Source organism: Gopherus evgoodei, chromosome 5 (genome assembly GCF_007399415.2).
Source record: "Gopherus evgoodei ecotype Sinaloan lineage chromosome 5, rGopEvg1_v1.p, whole genome shotgun sequence".
Taxonomy (NCBI): domain Eukaryota; kingdom Metazoa; phylum Chordata; order Testudines; family Testudinidae; genus Gopherus; species Gopherus evgoodei.
Genome location: NC_044326.1, coordinates 21304496 through 21322254, shown reverse-complemented (window position 1 = coordinate 21322254; position 17759 = coordinate 21304496). Strand labels below are relative to the sequence as shown.

Genomic DNA, 17759 nt, shown 5'->3' with positions numbered 1-17759 from the left:
GAGGCTGGTTTCGGACAAAGACTCGCCTTCATCAGGAGCTGTTTGAGACAAAAGTCACACTCCTTCTTCATCCTGGGACAGAACCCCTGGCAGATCTTGCACCATTCCATTTGGTACACCTTCCCCAGACACTTGACACAAGAATTGTGGGGGTCGCCTATTGGCATGGGCTTGTGGCAAGTTCTGCAAGTTTTAAAGCCTTGGAATCGAGGCAACCCCAAGGAGGAACAGAAAAGCTGGGGTGGGGGGAAAACCTCCACTTCTACACCGCTTACTCCTGAGGGCATTCTCTGCCAAAATATTAAAAATTCTGCACCAAAAAATTAAAATTTCTGTGCACAATATTTTAAAATTCTCCAAATTCTGCAAATTTTATTTGTCAAATAAATATGAAGGCTTCAGCATGACTCTGGGGAGCACACTGTGCAGCTTCCCCGGGTCACGGACTCAGCAATGAGGCTGCACCTAACCCTGACACAGTGCAAGGAACAGACCAGGTGTGGGCAATCAGGCTCAGCAAGGCAGGATCCAACTGTGGAGAGGCTTAGTGTGGGGGGGATCCAGGTGTGGGTTCTGTGTGGGGCAATCTGGGTGCAGGCAGCTCAGTGGGGGATCTGGATGCACAGGGCCTTGTGGTGGGGTTCTAGGGGCAAAGGTAATGGGACTCTGCAGGGGAGTCCAGGTTGTTGGCACTCAGTGGGGGGATCTCGGGGGGGGATAAAGCTCGGCAGGGGGGTCTTGGCGTGGGAGAACCAGCGAGGGGGTCCAGATGCATCTGGTTGGGCTTGGGTGAAGAGGGGAGCAGCTCCCTGCACAGAGATCCTTCCCCCTGCAGAGGAGTGATGGGGGCAGGAAGTGTGCTGGGGAGAGGGGGCGAGAGGAGGTAGAGAATTTGCAGGGCTTCCTACAGCCATGGGAGAAATCTGGGGGTGGGTCTGACATGGATGCAGGAATGAGGAAGTCCTGTCCTCCCCAGCCCAGCCAGGACTAGCAGCTGAGCCCGGTACAGGGTAAGAGCCACCAGCTGAGTCTTCCCCAATCCCGCCCCCTGCCCCACAGTGATTTACCTCTCTGCTGTCTGCCCTAGGCACCCAAAACATATTGTTGGGGAGGGTCTCAACCAGTCTTGTGGCTTCCCTTTGCTTCCCCATCAGAAAGTCATTTTTCTGCAGGGAAGCAAAGAAATCTGTGGGGGACATAAATTGTGCACATGCACAGTAATGCAGAATTCCCCCAGGACCACCCACCAACTAACTATTAAAACTATACAACTGTTAAACTATTAAACTATATACACAAAGCTACTAGGAGAACTAAGGGAGCACTTGCAAAAGCAAGCCACCGCAGTTTCAATGACCGTAACTGGCGGTAAGAAGGAACTGAGGAGACGCCAGGTTGGCAGGGTCATATATTCACCACCATGGAGGTGCCGCTCCAGGGAGCTCCACAGCTGACCCAAAAGGAGCTGCTATGGGAAAAACCTTCAGACAACTGTGCATACGGCACACACACACCTAACTGGAATTGACAAGAGAAAGCACTTGAATAATAATATTTTTGTAAACAAGGACGGGATGATTCTCGTGAACTGATCGTTGTAAATAATATTGGCTGTAGACTAAGCCTTTTATTCCTATTTGTCCACCAGCAGATCTTTATTTCAGAGAATTGTCATTCGTCTCTATTCGCCATTTTTACTTATTCATCTTGGGGGGGGTCGGCTTATAAATGAACCGGCTTATGATCGAGTATATACGGTAAGTGTTCCTTAGAGGTTTCCCATCCTAGCACTCAGCTAGGTCTGATCCATTGCCCATCGCAATCAATGGAGTCTGTTACAGAGTACTGACCTGGAGCAGACAGTCTGAGAGGCCAGTTCCCCAGATACCTGGAAAGGGGTAAGAAAAATGAAAGGTGAAGGAATAATCAAAAAAAGACATTGGCTGAGAGGAAGATGGTCCCAAGGAGTAGTCCCTGGGTGAGAGAAAGAGTAGGAAAATCCAGGCTATTGTTCCTTTAAAGGCTTGGGGCCAGGAGCATTGTTCAGAGGTCAGGTGTTTGGGGTTATTAGTTCCACCTGGGAAGGGTCAAAGGACTGGTCAGATGATTATTTGGGTGAACCAAAAAGAAGGCTCCAAGTCCAGTGAAGGAGAGCTCGCTAGGGTGACCAGATGAGAGGGAGAAAATATTGGGACACATTGGGGGGGTGGGGGATCCACTGGCAGAGCAGCAAGAGAGGAAAAAAAAAGCCGAGTGCTGCCGGCGGAGCACATAAAAATAAATAAATAAATAAGGCCAGTGGAATGAAATATCGGGACAAATTGTGTCCCGACCAAAGATCGGTTGGGACGCAGGACAAACACCTAAACATCAGGACGGTCCTGATTTTATCTGGACATCTGGTCACCTTAGAAATTGCTGAGAGAAAGAACTCAGTAAGGCTACAGTCCCCAGAAGGAGGGCTGCGAAAACCCTGAACTTAAGAACAGAGTTTGCAGGCCATGGAGGCCAGGACTCGATCTACACAGCTGAAGGAGGAGAGCTGTGAAAACTCAGAATTGAAGGGAAGCATTTATAGCCATAATTGGAACCCCACATTCCTGAAATAGAGAAGCTTGGAGCCCCAAACCTAAGGCAGGGCCATAGGCAGGATCTTTTTGAGAACCAGACAATGTTTAATAAATTAGACCCCAGGAGAGAGGGAATGCTTTTTTAAAGACTCTAGGAGTGGATAAATTATTCCCAAAAGAGAGAAACTGAGGCTGAGGACTGCAATGGAATGCCACACAGCAAGGAGGCATGCTCAGAGGCTGCTACCCTCTTACAGACTCTTGCCATTGACTACAATGGACCCTGGATCAGCATACAAGCCCTTTTAGCCAATGAGATGACAAGATTAGCATGGTATGGCTGATGACCTACTGTAATTTGCCTGCAAAAATTGCTGTATTTGAAAGATAGTCATTGAGTTTACTTGAAGAGAAGATTTAGTGCACTGATAAAGTTTAAAAATATATATAATCCATGCAGCAACAAACTTCAAAACTTCGTAAGAAAGCTGCATCAAAAACTATGCACCTCTGAAGCTCAAACAAGAAATGACAAAGCAATTGTGTGTCTAGATGCCAAGAGCCAGAGTCTCCTCTCAGTTTTAATACTGTAAATCAGGAGTATCAGTAGAGTTATACATGTGTAAAACTGGTGTAAGTGAGAAAAGAATCAGGCCCCAGTGACTAAAAGCAAACACATACACTTTTATTCCTATTAACTATATTTGACTGACAAATACGGGAAGCTACCAGCAATCTTGCTAAAACAGACATTGCTTTACTTCATGTGGGAACAAATAAGACGCATGATATTGTGTGGAAGAATTTATGCTACAATACATGTATTGGATCCCAAACATGCTTGCAAATATATGCTTAACTTTATGTGCATAAATCATTTAATTAGACTATTCATGTATATAAAGTTAAGGATGTGTGTTTACCGGATTGGGGCCTTGGTGAGGAATAATGCAATAGGTTTTATACTGTAGGAATATGGTAAATGCCTTACGCCTGGTCCACACTACAGCGTTAAATCGATTTAAACAGCGTTAAATCGATTTAACGCTTTACCCGTCCACACTACAAGGCACTTTAAATCGATTTTAAGGGCTCTTAAAATCGATTTCTGTACTCCTCCCCAACGAGAGGAGTAACCCTAAAATCGATATTACTATATCGATTTAGGGTTAGTGTGGACGGAAATCGAAGTTATTGGTCTCATTCTTTTACTGAGCTACTCAGAGTGCACCGCTCCGGAAATCGATGGTAGCCGAGGACCATGGATGCACACCACCGAATTAATGTGCCCTAGTGTGGACGCGTAAAATCAATTTTATAAAACCGGTTTTAATAATTTCAATTTTATGCTGTAGTGTAGACGTGGCCTTAGCCAGAGAGAAGTTACTTACGCTACATGACTCTTCAGATGAAGACTCTGCTACATGTTGAGTAAAGTATGCAAGTAACACACACCTATTATCAGTCAGATGATCGATCAATAACATTTGTTCTCCCTGGCACATTGTTATACTTACGAATATTGCAATATTTTCCTACAAAGTTTTCTTTGCAACCACATATAGTTTTCCCAGTTAAGACAATCATTCTACAGGCACTGTCATGGAGACATGGATTACTGGTGCAACCTACAAACATAAATAGAAGATCAAACTCAATTAGTGTCCATAATGCAAGAAGGATAAAGTGTTGATAAATTGAAGGGGGTCCAGAAAAGGGTCACAAGAATGATTAAAGGACTGGAAACATGCCGTATAGTGATAGACTCAAAGAGCTCAATCAATTTAGCTTAACAAAGAGAAGTTTAAGGGGTGACATGATTACAGTCTGTAAATATCTGCATAGGGAACTAATATTTGATAATGGGCTCTTCAGTCAGGCAGAGAAAGGTACAACACAATCCAATGGCTGGAAGTTGAAGCTAGGCAACTGAGACTGGAAATAAGGCATATCTTTTTAACAGTGAGGACAATTAACCATTGGAATAATTTACCAAGGGTCGTGAATTCTCCATCACTAGCAATCTTTAAAATCAAGATTTTTTAAAAGATATCCTCTAAGATTTTTTTTCACGAAAGTGTTATTGCCAGTGTTATACAGGAGGTGGGTTAATCACAATGACCCTTCTGGCCTTGGAATCTCTGAATGCTACATGCAGTACAAGAAAATGCAACCCACTTAAACAAATTTCACATCATATATTGTTGGAATCATCATGACAGGATGAAAGCAAGAAGAATGTAGAGATGTTCATCATATTTATCATGGTGACAACATCTTGAGGCATCTCCTTCTCTGCCATATATACTTTTGGAATTGGTTTTCCCTTTTTTCACTATTTCCACACTGATCCAGACCTTCAGCTGGTACAAATCGAGATAGTTCTATTATAGAGCTATGCTGATTTACATCAGCTGAAGATCTGGTTCACTGTTTACTTTTACTGTCAATATCAATAGAGCTTCCCCTCTGTTGCAAATATCATTGCTTAACAAAGAACAGTAATTATTATTACTACTGCTCGTAAAATGCTCCCCACTATTGCAAAAGTTTTGAGAGAGCAGTGTAATATTTTATAATAAACCAACAGGGAGGGAGCTTAGTGAAGTAGTTAGAGTATGCGACTGGCAATCAGGATTCCTATGGTCAAAGTTATGCCATTGGTGATTTTGGCTCCTGGGCACATTCACAACTCTACCATGGACTTACTATGTGAGCTTGGAAAGTCACTTAACTTCTGTGTCTCAGTTTCCACACCTGTAAAATGGGGCTGACAATATTTAACTAATTCGCTGTGAAGCTTAATTAATATTTGTAAATTGCTTTGAGATTCTGGGATAGAGGTGCAATTTTGCTATTATTATTCTTTAATCTATTGTTTATTCTTATGGGCCCCAGTTCAGGATCACATCCCTGTTCCTGAAAGCACGTGCTTAAAATGAAACACATGCTTAAGTCCATCCTTATTCAATAAAGCACTTAAGCACATGCTCACAGGCTGAATCAGGTCCATTAACCATAAGTAGAAGAAAAAATATTTTTTTCTTTCTGGGTGTATGTGTTGAAAGAGCCAGGTCCCTATGTAGAATACTGTAGCACAGGTTTCAGCATCACTATTTTTAATTAGCCCACTACATGCAGATACACACTTAGAACAAAATAATGCTTATGCTTTGGACAGCACAGAGTAATACTTGTGTATCGTGTGTTTTGGCATTCAATTCGGCTGTTAACACACGTGCATTCTTCCACTACTCCTTTGTGGATTCTTGTCCAACTTTCGCCAGTGTCAAAGTACTCATAGCGACTTTCGTCAAAACACTTCCCTAAAATAAAATAAAAAAAGATTTCTAAGGTCTGTTACAAAGAATGATACCAAATGATTTGTTATGCCCTAATGATTCCTGTTCTTGTTAACTAGCCACATGTTATTTGAAAGTATGGCCTAGATCCACAAAGAAATTTAAATCCCAGTTTTAGGTACCATCGCGATCCACAAAACCCCTGCTTGGCTGCCAGCTAACCCTGTAGGCATGTACACTCACTCACTCACCTACATTTTTGCTTTTAAAGTCCTCTGGACAACTAAGTTTCTGCCTCAGTTCATGCACACTGCTGCCTCATTCTAAGTGCCTGGACACCTATCTCCCACCTTGTCCTCGAATGTGATCCACAAATGAGAAGAAGACAGGTGTTTGCTTGCCTCTCTTGCCTGTGGAGTCCAACCCAGTAGGCATGCTCTGATCACACCTACCAGACTGGGGCCCATGCAAAACCTGATGAGAGGAAGACCCACCATCCATGCCCACAATTTAGCTTTTAGCCCAGTGGTTAGGCCACTCACTGGGATGTGGGAGACCCTCCGTTCAATCCCCACCTCTGCCTGATGAGGAGAGAGGATTTGAACAGGGGTCTTCCACACTTTCCAGGAGAGTGCGCTAACCACTGCGCTATGGTCATTCTAATAGGGGTCTCCCTCAATCTCTTCTGTTGTAGCTGTTTCATTTTGGAGAAATAATTAAAGAGTGATTGGACCAGGGGGGCTGGATCTCCCATTTCCCAGGTGGGTGCCCCAACCACCAGGCTATGGAGACATTCTCACATGCTCTCTTTGGCCCAATGACTCTTCAATTAGTTACCCATAGTGGAACGGCTTCAACAGGGAAGATTGAGGGAGCCCCATATCAGAATATCCCATAGTTCAGCGGACAGGGTACACTCTGGAGAGGTTCAAATCCACTCTGCTCATCAGAATTGAACCTGGGTCTCACACTTCCTAAGTGTGTGCTCTACTCTCCTCCTCCAGTTATTTTGTGAGGCGGGCACCTAAGGCATCCTTGCAAGCAGAAATGACCCATGCCTGCCGATAGTAGGTGGGAGGAGGGAGCAGAGTGAGGACAGCAGCTTCAGCAAATATTACTGAGTATGTTCTGTTCATGTGAGCTGGGCAACAACTTGCCGGAAGGTGGAGGGGAATGTGACACATGGCCCCACCATGCATGGCCTCTGCTTGCAAGCAGCAGATTAGCACTTTTATCTGTCCGACTCCAGGAGAGGGGATCCCAGGTGTGGATTGCAACAGGGACATGCACCTCCCTGCAGCCTGCAGTTAGGTGTCTAATTCTGTGAGGAATGGGACTTAGGACACGCCCTTCTTGCTGGCAGCTCCCATTGACTAGCTCTGGCGGGTCCCTGGCTAACATACTTGCTTTTGTGGATCTCATTCTTAGGCACCCATCTCTCCCCATTCACTGTATAAGGAGCCTAGGCACCTTACTCAGGCTTTGTGAATCACATTGTTGTTCCAGTGATTTTCTAGATGTCTGAAAGTTACACATCCCAACACTCACTGCTGCAATGCCCAAGTCCCTTTGTGGATCCAGGCTTATGTGCTAATCAAACAACTTGCGCTTTAACCTTTGTAATGGAAGCACCTAGCCACCATGGTGATAGGTGCTATGACTAACAGTAGAATAAATGAGAAATAAATAAAGAGGTCAGTTGGGCCAGATGGCTTCTCCTGCTTTTAAAATGTCATATGCTCCTGTGAACAAGACAGTGGCACCATTCTGCAAGCCCTCTTATGGTTAATTCACGAAAAGTAAGGAAGAAAAATCAGAGTAAAATATGACATTCACCCCACTTTTACGTATTGTTCATAGCTGTTAGTTTAGCAGAATGGTTCTTACAGATGAAGACTGTAATGGAGGCAGCTACTCTGGTGCCCCAGCCAGTACCGTACACGTTGTACACACCCCATTAGGTGGCTCCAGAGCAGCAGGAAAGGAATTTCAATGAACAGCAAAGAGAAACAAGAGCTTTTATGGAACCTTATTCTGTTCTTATCCTATGAGAAACACCATTGACCTCAGTGGAGTAGTTCTGCCAAACGCAGCACTAGCCCATTTGGGCCCTAAGCAGGAATATTTTTGCCTCACCTCCACCACACACACTGAAAAAGTGAATAAGGGGCCAGGCCCCTTGAGTCTTTTGGGGCTCTAAGCAATTGCTAAGTCTGCACCAGCACTGTTCACTGTTGTAAACTTAGTGCAATAGTATGACAAGAGCCTTATCATCTGATAACTCCCACTTACCCTGGTGTAAATCTGGAGTAACTCAAGGGAAGTCATGGTGTAAAATCACTGAGAGCATGGCAAGATCCCTAATGGGCACATGTGCACATACACTGGGATATAGTGCTTTACCTAAAATTCTTTTGCTTGTCATGTCTCTCTACCCGAAGTGCTATATAATATAATTATTCTTTTCTAAGTATGTATGCTAATCTCAAAATCTGAGTGCGGGGGTCGGGGGGAGAGTCTTATTGTATGTCTCTTAGCCTAATACTTTAATGGTGGTTCAGATCAGGTTTGAATTTATAACCATATAATTACGCTATTTTCAGCTGTCCTGTCAGTAACAGATTGTCTATCATAATCACTTGGAAACCAGCCTACACAAACATTCATGTCTTAGTGTTCTCTGACATCACAACAACATTACCTTTTCACTAACAAAGCTGGACAAGTCCTCTGCCTCTAATATCCATTGCTCATTAAATAAGGCACTTACCAATTTCGCAGTCTTTTCCTGTGAATGCCTCAGGACATGCGCAGTGATAAGAACTACGATCATAGGCAACGGAACAGGTCCCTCCATTTTTGCATGGGCGCTTTGCACAATAATCTGAGAAATCTATTAATAAGTTATTGTTAATAACTGCCAGACAGCTCAATCTTTGTTTTGTCTGACATTGACCAGTTATGCAGTATAACAACACTTTGCATTCAGATGCCTTGTGGCTTTAATATCACCATTTGATCTCACTAAAACAATGTTTATTCAACTGTTCCTTTTTTAATTGCACAATAACTAGAGTTATCTTGATCTATAAAACTATATAACTCAGTGAGTTGAATTTTTCTCCTCCACTGAAATAAATGGGTTTATAATAATATAACAGAAGCAAAATTTGACACATGATCATTATTCACAATATTGAAAACTTGAAAAGTCAAGTCAAGCCAGCAGGTATCATGTGAGGATATGGGACAAAGGTCCACAAGATGGAGCTATTCCTTTCCACTAGTGATAAAAAAAAAAGTCTGAAGCTCTCATTTGCCTGAATTAATGCTGTCTTTTTTACGTAGCAACATAACTAAGTGGGATTATGTCTCTACTTTAGATTATATAAATTATACATTCCTGGTGGTAGACTCTGGTGCATTCTAAGAGTAAGATAAGTGGGATGATGCAGAATTTCCTAACAGAAGAGAAGAGAAGGAGCAGCTCAAATTAAGTCAGAACAAACAAACTGCATCAAACTAGTCAACTATCAAGTTTCCTATTCTCTGAAAGTATTTTTAAAAAACATGAAAAAAACCTGTCAGCCCTACCTCCCAGTCAATGGTGTAAAGTGGGAGGGGTGTGTCAAGAGGGAGGGCCGCCAAGCCAGATTTCAGCAAGTGGCGTTGCAATCTGGAGCACAAGGTAACACCACCAATTCAAATGGTGTTGTGACGCGGCGCATGGAGAGTCTGTCCCTCTATAGTGCCAGGGGAATCAGGTTGAGAACTCAAGTCCTGGGGGCACCCGCTCATGAACTATGGTGGTAAGAGGGAGGGCAGACTCCCCAGCTAAAGGAGACCTGGGAGAGGAACTGGAATTCCCTTCGCCCCTGAAATATTTGAACTGACGCCACTGCTCTCAGTCCCCATGAAGTCGATTGATGGAGGCTGCCTTTTACATGACAAAGCACCATATAAAGTTATAATACTTTTTAATGGGATAACACTAGTTAACAAAAGACACTGAGGTAACTCATCAATTGGTATAAACCAGCGTCTCTCCACTGAGGCCAATTGATTCAGCTGAGAGGCTGGCCCAATATTTTGCCTACATTTGAATTCTCTATCTAATGCTTCCTAGCCAAATTCTGCCATGAGGACAATGCAGAATTACACCATTGAACTGTTTTTTGAGCAGGGTGCTGGGCTGCCAACATGCTGATTCTGCCAAGTAGACAATCCAACATATAAAAATATACCCACACATAAAGAGTCTGAAACAAAACGCTTGAAGCCACATTCTAAAATTCACTGTATTGGTGTAAATCTGGAGTAATTCCACTGAAGTCAAGGCATTTGCTCCAGATTTACAATGGTAACTAAGATCAGTATCTAGGCCTGTGTACATATACTGGTAGTCACACCCAAGGAGAACATCAAAAGAAAGCATGTAAACATAATGACTATGCTACTGCTTCTTCCATTTTATAGTTATGAAATATCTATATTATATAGTGTTTCATCACTGCATATTCCTGTAATTTTCAAACTTCTATTCTCTCCCAGGGCCATCCCTCAGTATAGTGGAGCACATGGCAAATCATTTTTGGTACCATCCCTAAGTCAGCAAAGCAGAACCCCTAGCTCTGTCCTTCTTTCTTTCACTGGAAAACCTCATCATATTCCCTTCCACCATCCCTGGGTCACTTCCCATCTGTCTTCCCTCGGCATCCTCAACTCTTCTCCCCTCTGCTTCACTATTAATCCTTTGACCAGCCCAGGTCCTCCTGCAACTTCCACATCAGGGATGTGCTCCTACAGCACAGGAGTATTCTGGCCAGATTGTTTCTTCCTGCCTGGAACTCTTCCCAGAGTTACGGGTTCCTGGTAAACATGGTGCCCCAAGCAGCTGCCCATCCAGTCTGTGCCTAAAGCCATCCCATGATATCATCCCTCCTTTGTGAGAAAACCCTCACTTGAATCCTTTCACAATTGCTAACAACCATCTTGAGTTCAACTTCTCCAGAGCCCTGCTGAAGTAGTGAGTCACCTGCTCTCAGCTGTCTGACCACATCACCCAACTTCCTGGACTACTTTCAGTTTGGTTTGGACACTTTTCACCATACTGAGATGGCTCTTCTCCAGGAATTTAACTAGCTAGTACATGTTTCTGATCTGAAAACTCCCCTCTCTTTATATTCAACTTACAAGATCTTGGTACATCTTTCCATATCATTCTGGTTTTATGTGCCCCTGAACAAAGTTGGTATCTAGTACTCTCCTTTCTTGAAACTTGATCCAAGATCCATTGAAATCAATGATAAAACTCCCATTGACTTTGGTGCGCTTTGGGTTAGACCTTTGGGCAGGGCCAGATTAACTTTTTGTGGGCCCAGCACCAAACATATTTGTGGGTGCCCCGGGGAATGACTGTAAAAGGGGCCAGGGATAAAAGCACAGTGGGGCAGGAGCTAGGGTTGGTCTCTGGAGCAAGGGAGGGGTAAGGGGTAAACTGCAAGCGCGGCAGGGCTAGTGAGCGGGTAAACAGGATCTCCCTTCGCCCCTGCGCACATAAAGCAGGTACCTACCTGGTTCTAGCCCATTCTCTTTGTCTCTATCTGCACTGAGCTGCCCCTCCTCCCACAGCAGCAGGACAGGTTCTCTTCCAGCCCTCTGAGGTGGGTGTTGGGAGTGGGAGGAGTGGAGGCTAATGTGGTTACTCCTATAACCAGGCATTTAGTTTTCAGTCAGCACTGCTAACCGGACACTCAGGTCCTGTTTTCTACTGGAGTTTCCAGTCTAAAACTGGATACCTGGGAACAGGGCTGCCAGAAAAGCCTGAGGGGGGGAGAGGGGCAAGCAATCATTTTTAAAAGTAAGAGAGCTAAGCCTTAAGCGGGCAGGGAAGTGATGGGTGGGCTAGGGAGTAGAGAGGAGCTAGTGGGCAGGGCCATGTCTGTTGTACTGCACAGGTAGGTTGGAGACTGTGAGGATCAGCTGACACAGTATCCAGGGCCGGTGCAAGGATATTTTGCACCCTAGGCAAAGCTTCCACCTTGTGCCCCACTTCCACCCCCCGGAGGATCGCTTATTATAAATTTTCAAAAATGAATACAGTGGAGTCACATCTTACGTAGGGGTTAGGGTCTAAGGTCAGCACATAAAAGCAAAATCGCATATAGTGAAAATTACCGTAAAACTACAGTATACACTGTGTACACTAGAACAGGGGTCCTCAGCCTATGACGCACATGCCAAATGTGGCATGCAAGTTGATTTTTTTTTTTAATGGCAAGCTGTGGGTCCCAGCCACAGCTGAGCCTGCTGCCAGCCTAGGGTTCCGTTCACTCAGCTGCCAGCCGGGGTCCCAGCCGGTGACTCCGCTCAGCCTCCTGCTGCCAGCAGATGCTGCCACGGAGCCGCAGCAGCCGGCAGTATCAAGTTTCTCTAACCCCACAGGAGAGTGCGGGGGATGGAGAAGAGTGGGCTGGGGACCCTTTCAACCGTGGGCCCGACGCCACTGTAAATCCGGTATTGCCTTTGAGTTTAACCCTACAAGGTGCAGGGCACACTTAGGGTGACCAGATGTCCCGATTTTATAGGAGCAGTCCCGATATATGGGTCTTTTTCTTATATAGGCACCTATTACCCTCCAAATGTGTCCCAATTTTTCACACTTGCTATCTGGTCACCCTCGGCACACTAGCCCCTTTCCAGCACAATACTAGAGCCACAACTCAGCAATTTACTTGGGGCCACATTTGTAAAGGTATTTAGGTGCCTGAAGATGCAAACTTGTGTCCAATAGGCAGGGGCGGCTCTAGGGATTTTGCCACCCCAAGCACTGCAGGCCAGGCTGCCTCCGATGGTTTGCCTGTGAAGGGACCGCTGGTCCCGCGGCTTCGGCGGACCTGCCGCAAGTGTGCTTGTGGGAGGTCCTCCAAAGCCGCGGGACCAGCGGACCCTCCACAGGCAAACTGCTGGAGGCGGCCTGCCTGCTCCCCCGCGGCGCCGGCAGAGCACCTCCTGGGGCTTGCCGCCCCAAGCACGCGCTTGGCGTGCTGGGGCTGGAGCTGCCCCTGCTAATAGGATTCTCAAAAGTACCTAGGAACCTAATTCCAATGAAATCAAGTGTTTTTGCAAAAAAAAATTTTTTACTGTTTTTCTAGTTTATATAATGGTTGGAATTTCAGTTGAACCAGAACTCAATCTTTAAATCACAAGGAATTAATGGTGCAGAGAATTTCACAAGATCCAGCCCCACATTAGTAAGCAACCAACTGGGCCCAAAATAACTTACACCTAAAAGAGTTTACCACAGACCTTTACTTCCAATTTTATGCCGATAATCAAAATTATGTGCATGCAGTACCATTGCTCTTTGCTATACAAAATCTGTGGGAAAATCCTGCCCATGTTGAGCTGACTACCCTCTTCATTGTTCTTAAGCTACTTTTGCAATGAATGCTGCTATTTACTCGTCCGCTTTGAAGTAGTCACTAAAGTAACATCTTTTTTTTTTCCAAATGAATTCTTCTTAAGACAATCTATTTTTGAAGCTCTGTTCTCTTTCTGTACATTATTGAGGAAGGAGTAGCTGACAGAGTATCTGTGTGTTTAGTATGAGGAAGAAAATATTTCCTTATTTGTTAAAAAAATGCAACTGTTTAAAAGAAATTACAAACAAACAAAAAAAATAGAGACACAGCCAGAACTGTTTTATCATCTGAGAGATGTGGTGTAGAGAAACAGGAACAACCTACAAGTGCAACTCAGAGAGGAGGAAGGATGGTCTAGTGGCTATAGCACTAGGGCAAGGGAGACGTGACTTCCAGTCTCTGCTCCACCACTAACTCCTCTGAGACCTTGTATAAGTCACTGAGCCTCGGTTCCCCATAAATACACTAAGGAAGTGATACTGCTATAACAGGGGCCATACAAATACCATAAATAGAAAGATACCCCACAAATGGTCACTTGTTTGTACAGAAGGCTAGTCCTGGGCACATAAATTAAAAGAAGGAGATTCCTGTAAAAACAGAGCATGAGGCACTCTTCCTTCCTTCAGAAATGGCTTCTACTGTGCCAGATGCCCATGGAATAACACAGATAGATTACAATGAAAGGGTTGCTTGACACAGTTTACTTTGGCCACTGCTATTATTAAAAAGATTGTTTTAATTCCATAACTGACCAAAAGAAACAGTTCCATTACATAAGCTCAGTGTGCAGTGCTAACAATCTCACAAATTCAGTGCTCCCGCAGCGTGACAACACTTAGGGTCTTAATTTGCCAGGACTACTCATGTGCCTTCTTTGTATGCCCAAATACCGCATGCAGGACTTGCTTTCCTCCTATCTGCTAAATCTTGGGTAGCTAAGAAAGTGAGGCAGGGGAGATGTTGAGCATGGAGCATGTGAAAGCCCAAAGGGAAATATGCTGTATTCTGCTATACAGCCTTTTGGCAGTCTAGCAGTTACGTCACTTCCATACCTGGATATTCCTAAACATGCTGCTGCTCCCTCCAGACCTAGAGCTGGTGACTGATGCAGAATGTGTTATATGGGAGTGATTCCATGATTCAGCCATATCCCTTCCCCAGAAAGATACTGTTTTGCATGCCTGGCAATATGAGATGAAGTTGGGCCTCACCTATAGTGAGCAGGATTTTCCCTGTGCACAGGAATAGCACTGACATTTAACCAAAGAATGGGGCTCAGGCTTTAATTTCACGGCATGGGGTACTGAAAACATACATGGGAACAGAGTGCGCTAGGGTGATGGACAAATAACAGGTTTCACTTTCCAGCACTGATCCAGACTCCAGAAAAAAAGTTTAAATCCAACACTATTCTATGAATAGTTCATATTTTAGTATTTTTAAAATAGAGAAAGACCGAGATCCTCAGTTGCTGTAAATCAGTGTAGCTATACAGACATCAGTGTAGCTACATCAGCTGAAGATCTGGCCTCTAGTGTGCACATTGCACAAGAAATAACTTAAGTTCCTTATTCTGTGGAAATCTCATCCTTCCCCTACTTCCACTTCCCTGTCTCATGTCCAACCTTGATTGTGAGATCCCCAGAACAGGGGAATTACCTTTTACTTGTCTATAAAGCATCATGCACACCTGATGGATAGATAATAAATCACCATCTAATAATAACAACAACAAAATACTGGATATTGCAGGACAATTGTGCTTTTCAGATGCTTGTTGCTGATGTCATTAATTACTTGCCTTACCTACATGGTCTTTGGACACAGAAGCACAATAACCCCACTTCCTGTCGCGATCATAGTTATGTGTGGTTGAACACCTGAAAGAATTAAAAGTATATTTTAATGCAGCTTTGTAAACAACCCTGCACCATCCGAGACAAGAACATCCTTCAAAACCACTTAGTATGAACTATTAAGAGCTGATATTTTATTTATGTTAATTACAGCAGTAGTAAGGACAGTAATACTTAGGGGTGATCTGCAAAAGGCAATTAAACAGATGTGATTAATAAAGAAGACCTGAAAAAAAATTGTTGTGGATGTTTTAATTTTCCCCCTCTTAAAGTTATTTTATTTTCTGCTTGCTTTTTACTGTGGAAACATTGGGAATGCCGTCTTGTCAGCCTTGGTTTTGCTGGAGGAATCACTGAGGGTCTTCAAATTGAGCATTCTGACCTCTCTCACCTTAGTTGAAGGTTACATGATGCCAGAGTGCGGACAATTAGCATCACTTCTGCCTGGCCTGCCATGTTCGGGGGTGGGACCGTGCCACAAAAACCACTTACCTCCCATCTATCACATGGAAGTGGTGATTCTCACAAAGACCCTCTATGCACAGCTCAAAGAAAGGGCAGGATCTGACCCCAGAAAATGATGAATGACAAGTTTGTTTTAATAGCGTCTCATAGAAGGGTGCTCTGTCTGGTCAGCAGGCCTAGTAGCTAGGGTCTGCTGCTGTAGTCTCTTTTCATTTCAATGTGTCAGGGACCCCCTAAACAAGGTTCAGCTGGGTCAACCTTCTTTTTGGTGGCTTCCCATCGTTGGGCTATGTTCCTTTCCCCAGGAGCATTGCTCAGCTGTGCCCGAGGGACAGAGCTTTCCTAGCCCAGTACTGCTTCAGCCTTGCCTCTAGTGAGGAGTTTGTAAACCCCATCATAGGTCTGAAGAATGAATTAGCTGACGAAGATGCTCATGAGCACAGTACAGACTTAGGGCCACTGCAGGCTATCATAGTTAATTTACTTTATCATACCCAAAGGCACCTATATTAACTTCCTGCTTCTTGTTGCTCTATAAATTCCCATTACACATTTACTCTACCTTGTGAGATTATCCTTTTTAAAATTAATTAGCATCAATTTAATTCAAGCTCCTGGGGAAAAAACACTGGGGATAAAAAAGATCTTTGTGACAGATACCATCCCCTCACCTCCCTTCACTTAAAGATAAGATATGAACAGATGTGGAACTGAGAGCTGAGACCTCCCCAACAAGTCCTCCAGCAAAATTAGGGAAATCCTGACTTGGCATTCCTGATATTACTAAGGTTTAAAAAAAAAAGACAAAAATAAATATCTAAAAAAACCACATTAAGGCTGACTTTATTCATCATAATTAAAATACGGCCTAACCCATTTTTGCTTTTTGAAAGTAACCTTTTTGAAGTTGTCCACAAAGGGACTTTTCTCTGCTTTCTATGGCAAATGTGCTTTATTTTCTGTTCCTTAAAGTATTTCCACGTTTTAGCCACCCAGACAGGAATAATTACACATGAGGAACTATACAAGGGTGATTTCCAGATTCACCGACAGAATCTCAACTCTTTGCAACAGAAAGGGTCAAATGCTGCTTTTCACTTTCTAATGGATTTCAGCCTCTGTGAGGCAGGGAAGTATTATCCATATTTTACAGGCAGGGCATGAAGGCACAGCACAGATTAAGTCATTTATCCAAGGTCACACAGGAAGTTTGCAGCTGAGCTGAGAACTGAACTCAGGTCATCCACAACCCAAACCAGAGAGATCACTGGCCCTTGTTCCCTTGGCCATCCTTTCTACCCTATTCTGATGTATCATAATAAATATTTTCTTAGAGGGAGTATCACTACAGAATAACAGCATGACAGTGGAGTGTTATAAAGAAAGGTGCTTTTCATAGAATCAAAGGACTGGAAGGGACCTCAAGAGGTCATCTAGTTCAATCCCCTGCACTCATGGCAGGACTAAGTATTATCTAGACCAGCATTTCTCAAACTGGGCTCCGCAGACCCCTGAGAGTCCCGAAGGTACTTCAGAAGGTCTGTGGGCCCCGCTGATCATCTCCTCCCCACTTCTTCCCTCCCTCAACATCTCTCCTCCCTCTCAGCGCCTGCTTCATGCCAGAGAACAACTGAAGCAGGCGCTGGGAGAGAGGGTGAGGGGTGGGGACCCTGGGTCCGCGCTGCTCCTGGAAGTGGCCAGCACGTCCCTGCGGCCAGAGGGGGGGCAGGGAGTCTCCATGCGCTGCCCCCAGCCCAAGCGCCAACTCTGCAGCTCCCATTGGCTGGGAACTATGGCCAATGGAAGCTGAGGGGGCAGCGTCTGCAGGCAGGGGAAGCATGTAGAGACCCCCTGGCCCCATGCCTAGGAACCACTGCCAGAGGGATGTGCCAGTCACTTTTGGGAGCTGCCTGAGGTAAGTGTCACTGCCCTAACCCCTTCCCACACCATAACCCGGGCCCTGCCCCAGCCCAGAGCCTGCACCCAAACTCCCTCCCAGAGCCCACACCCCTTCCCACACCCAAACTCCCTCTGTCATCCCCTCCACACCCTTCACCCCTGCCCCAGGCCTAAGCCTGCTCCAGAACCCAAACTCCCTCCTTGTTCCATCCCACACACAAACTCTCTCCCAGAGTCCAC

The 17759-nt window shown here is 44.6% G+C and overlaps 1 protein-coding gene across 1 annotated transcript in view; it reads right to left on the bottom strand.

The window, feature by feature from the left end:
• The window catches only part of HGFAC (HGF activator), a 72710-nt gene that overhangs the window by 38924 nt on the left and 16027 nt on the right, over positions 1-17759 (bottom strand). The window contains exons 4-7 of the mRNA XM_030563861.1: positions 15106-15179; positions 8643-8765; positions 5765-5896; positions 4088-4198 (exon numbers count right to left, since the gene is read on the bottom strand). Coding sequence (XP_030419721.1) covers positions 4088-4198; positions 5765-5896; positions 8643-8765; positions 15106-15179 — 440 coding nt within the window. The remainder of the gene's footprint in view (positions 1-4087; positions 4199-5764; positions 5897-8642; positions 8766-15105; positions 15180-17759) is intronic.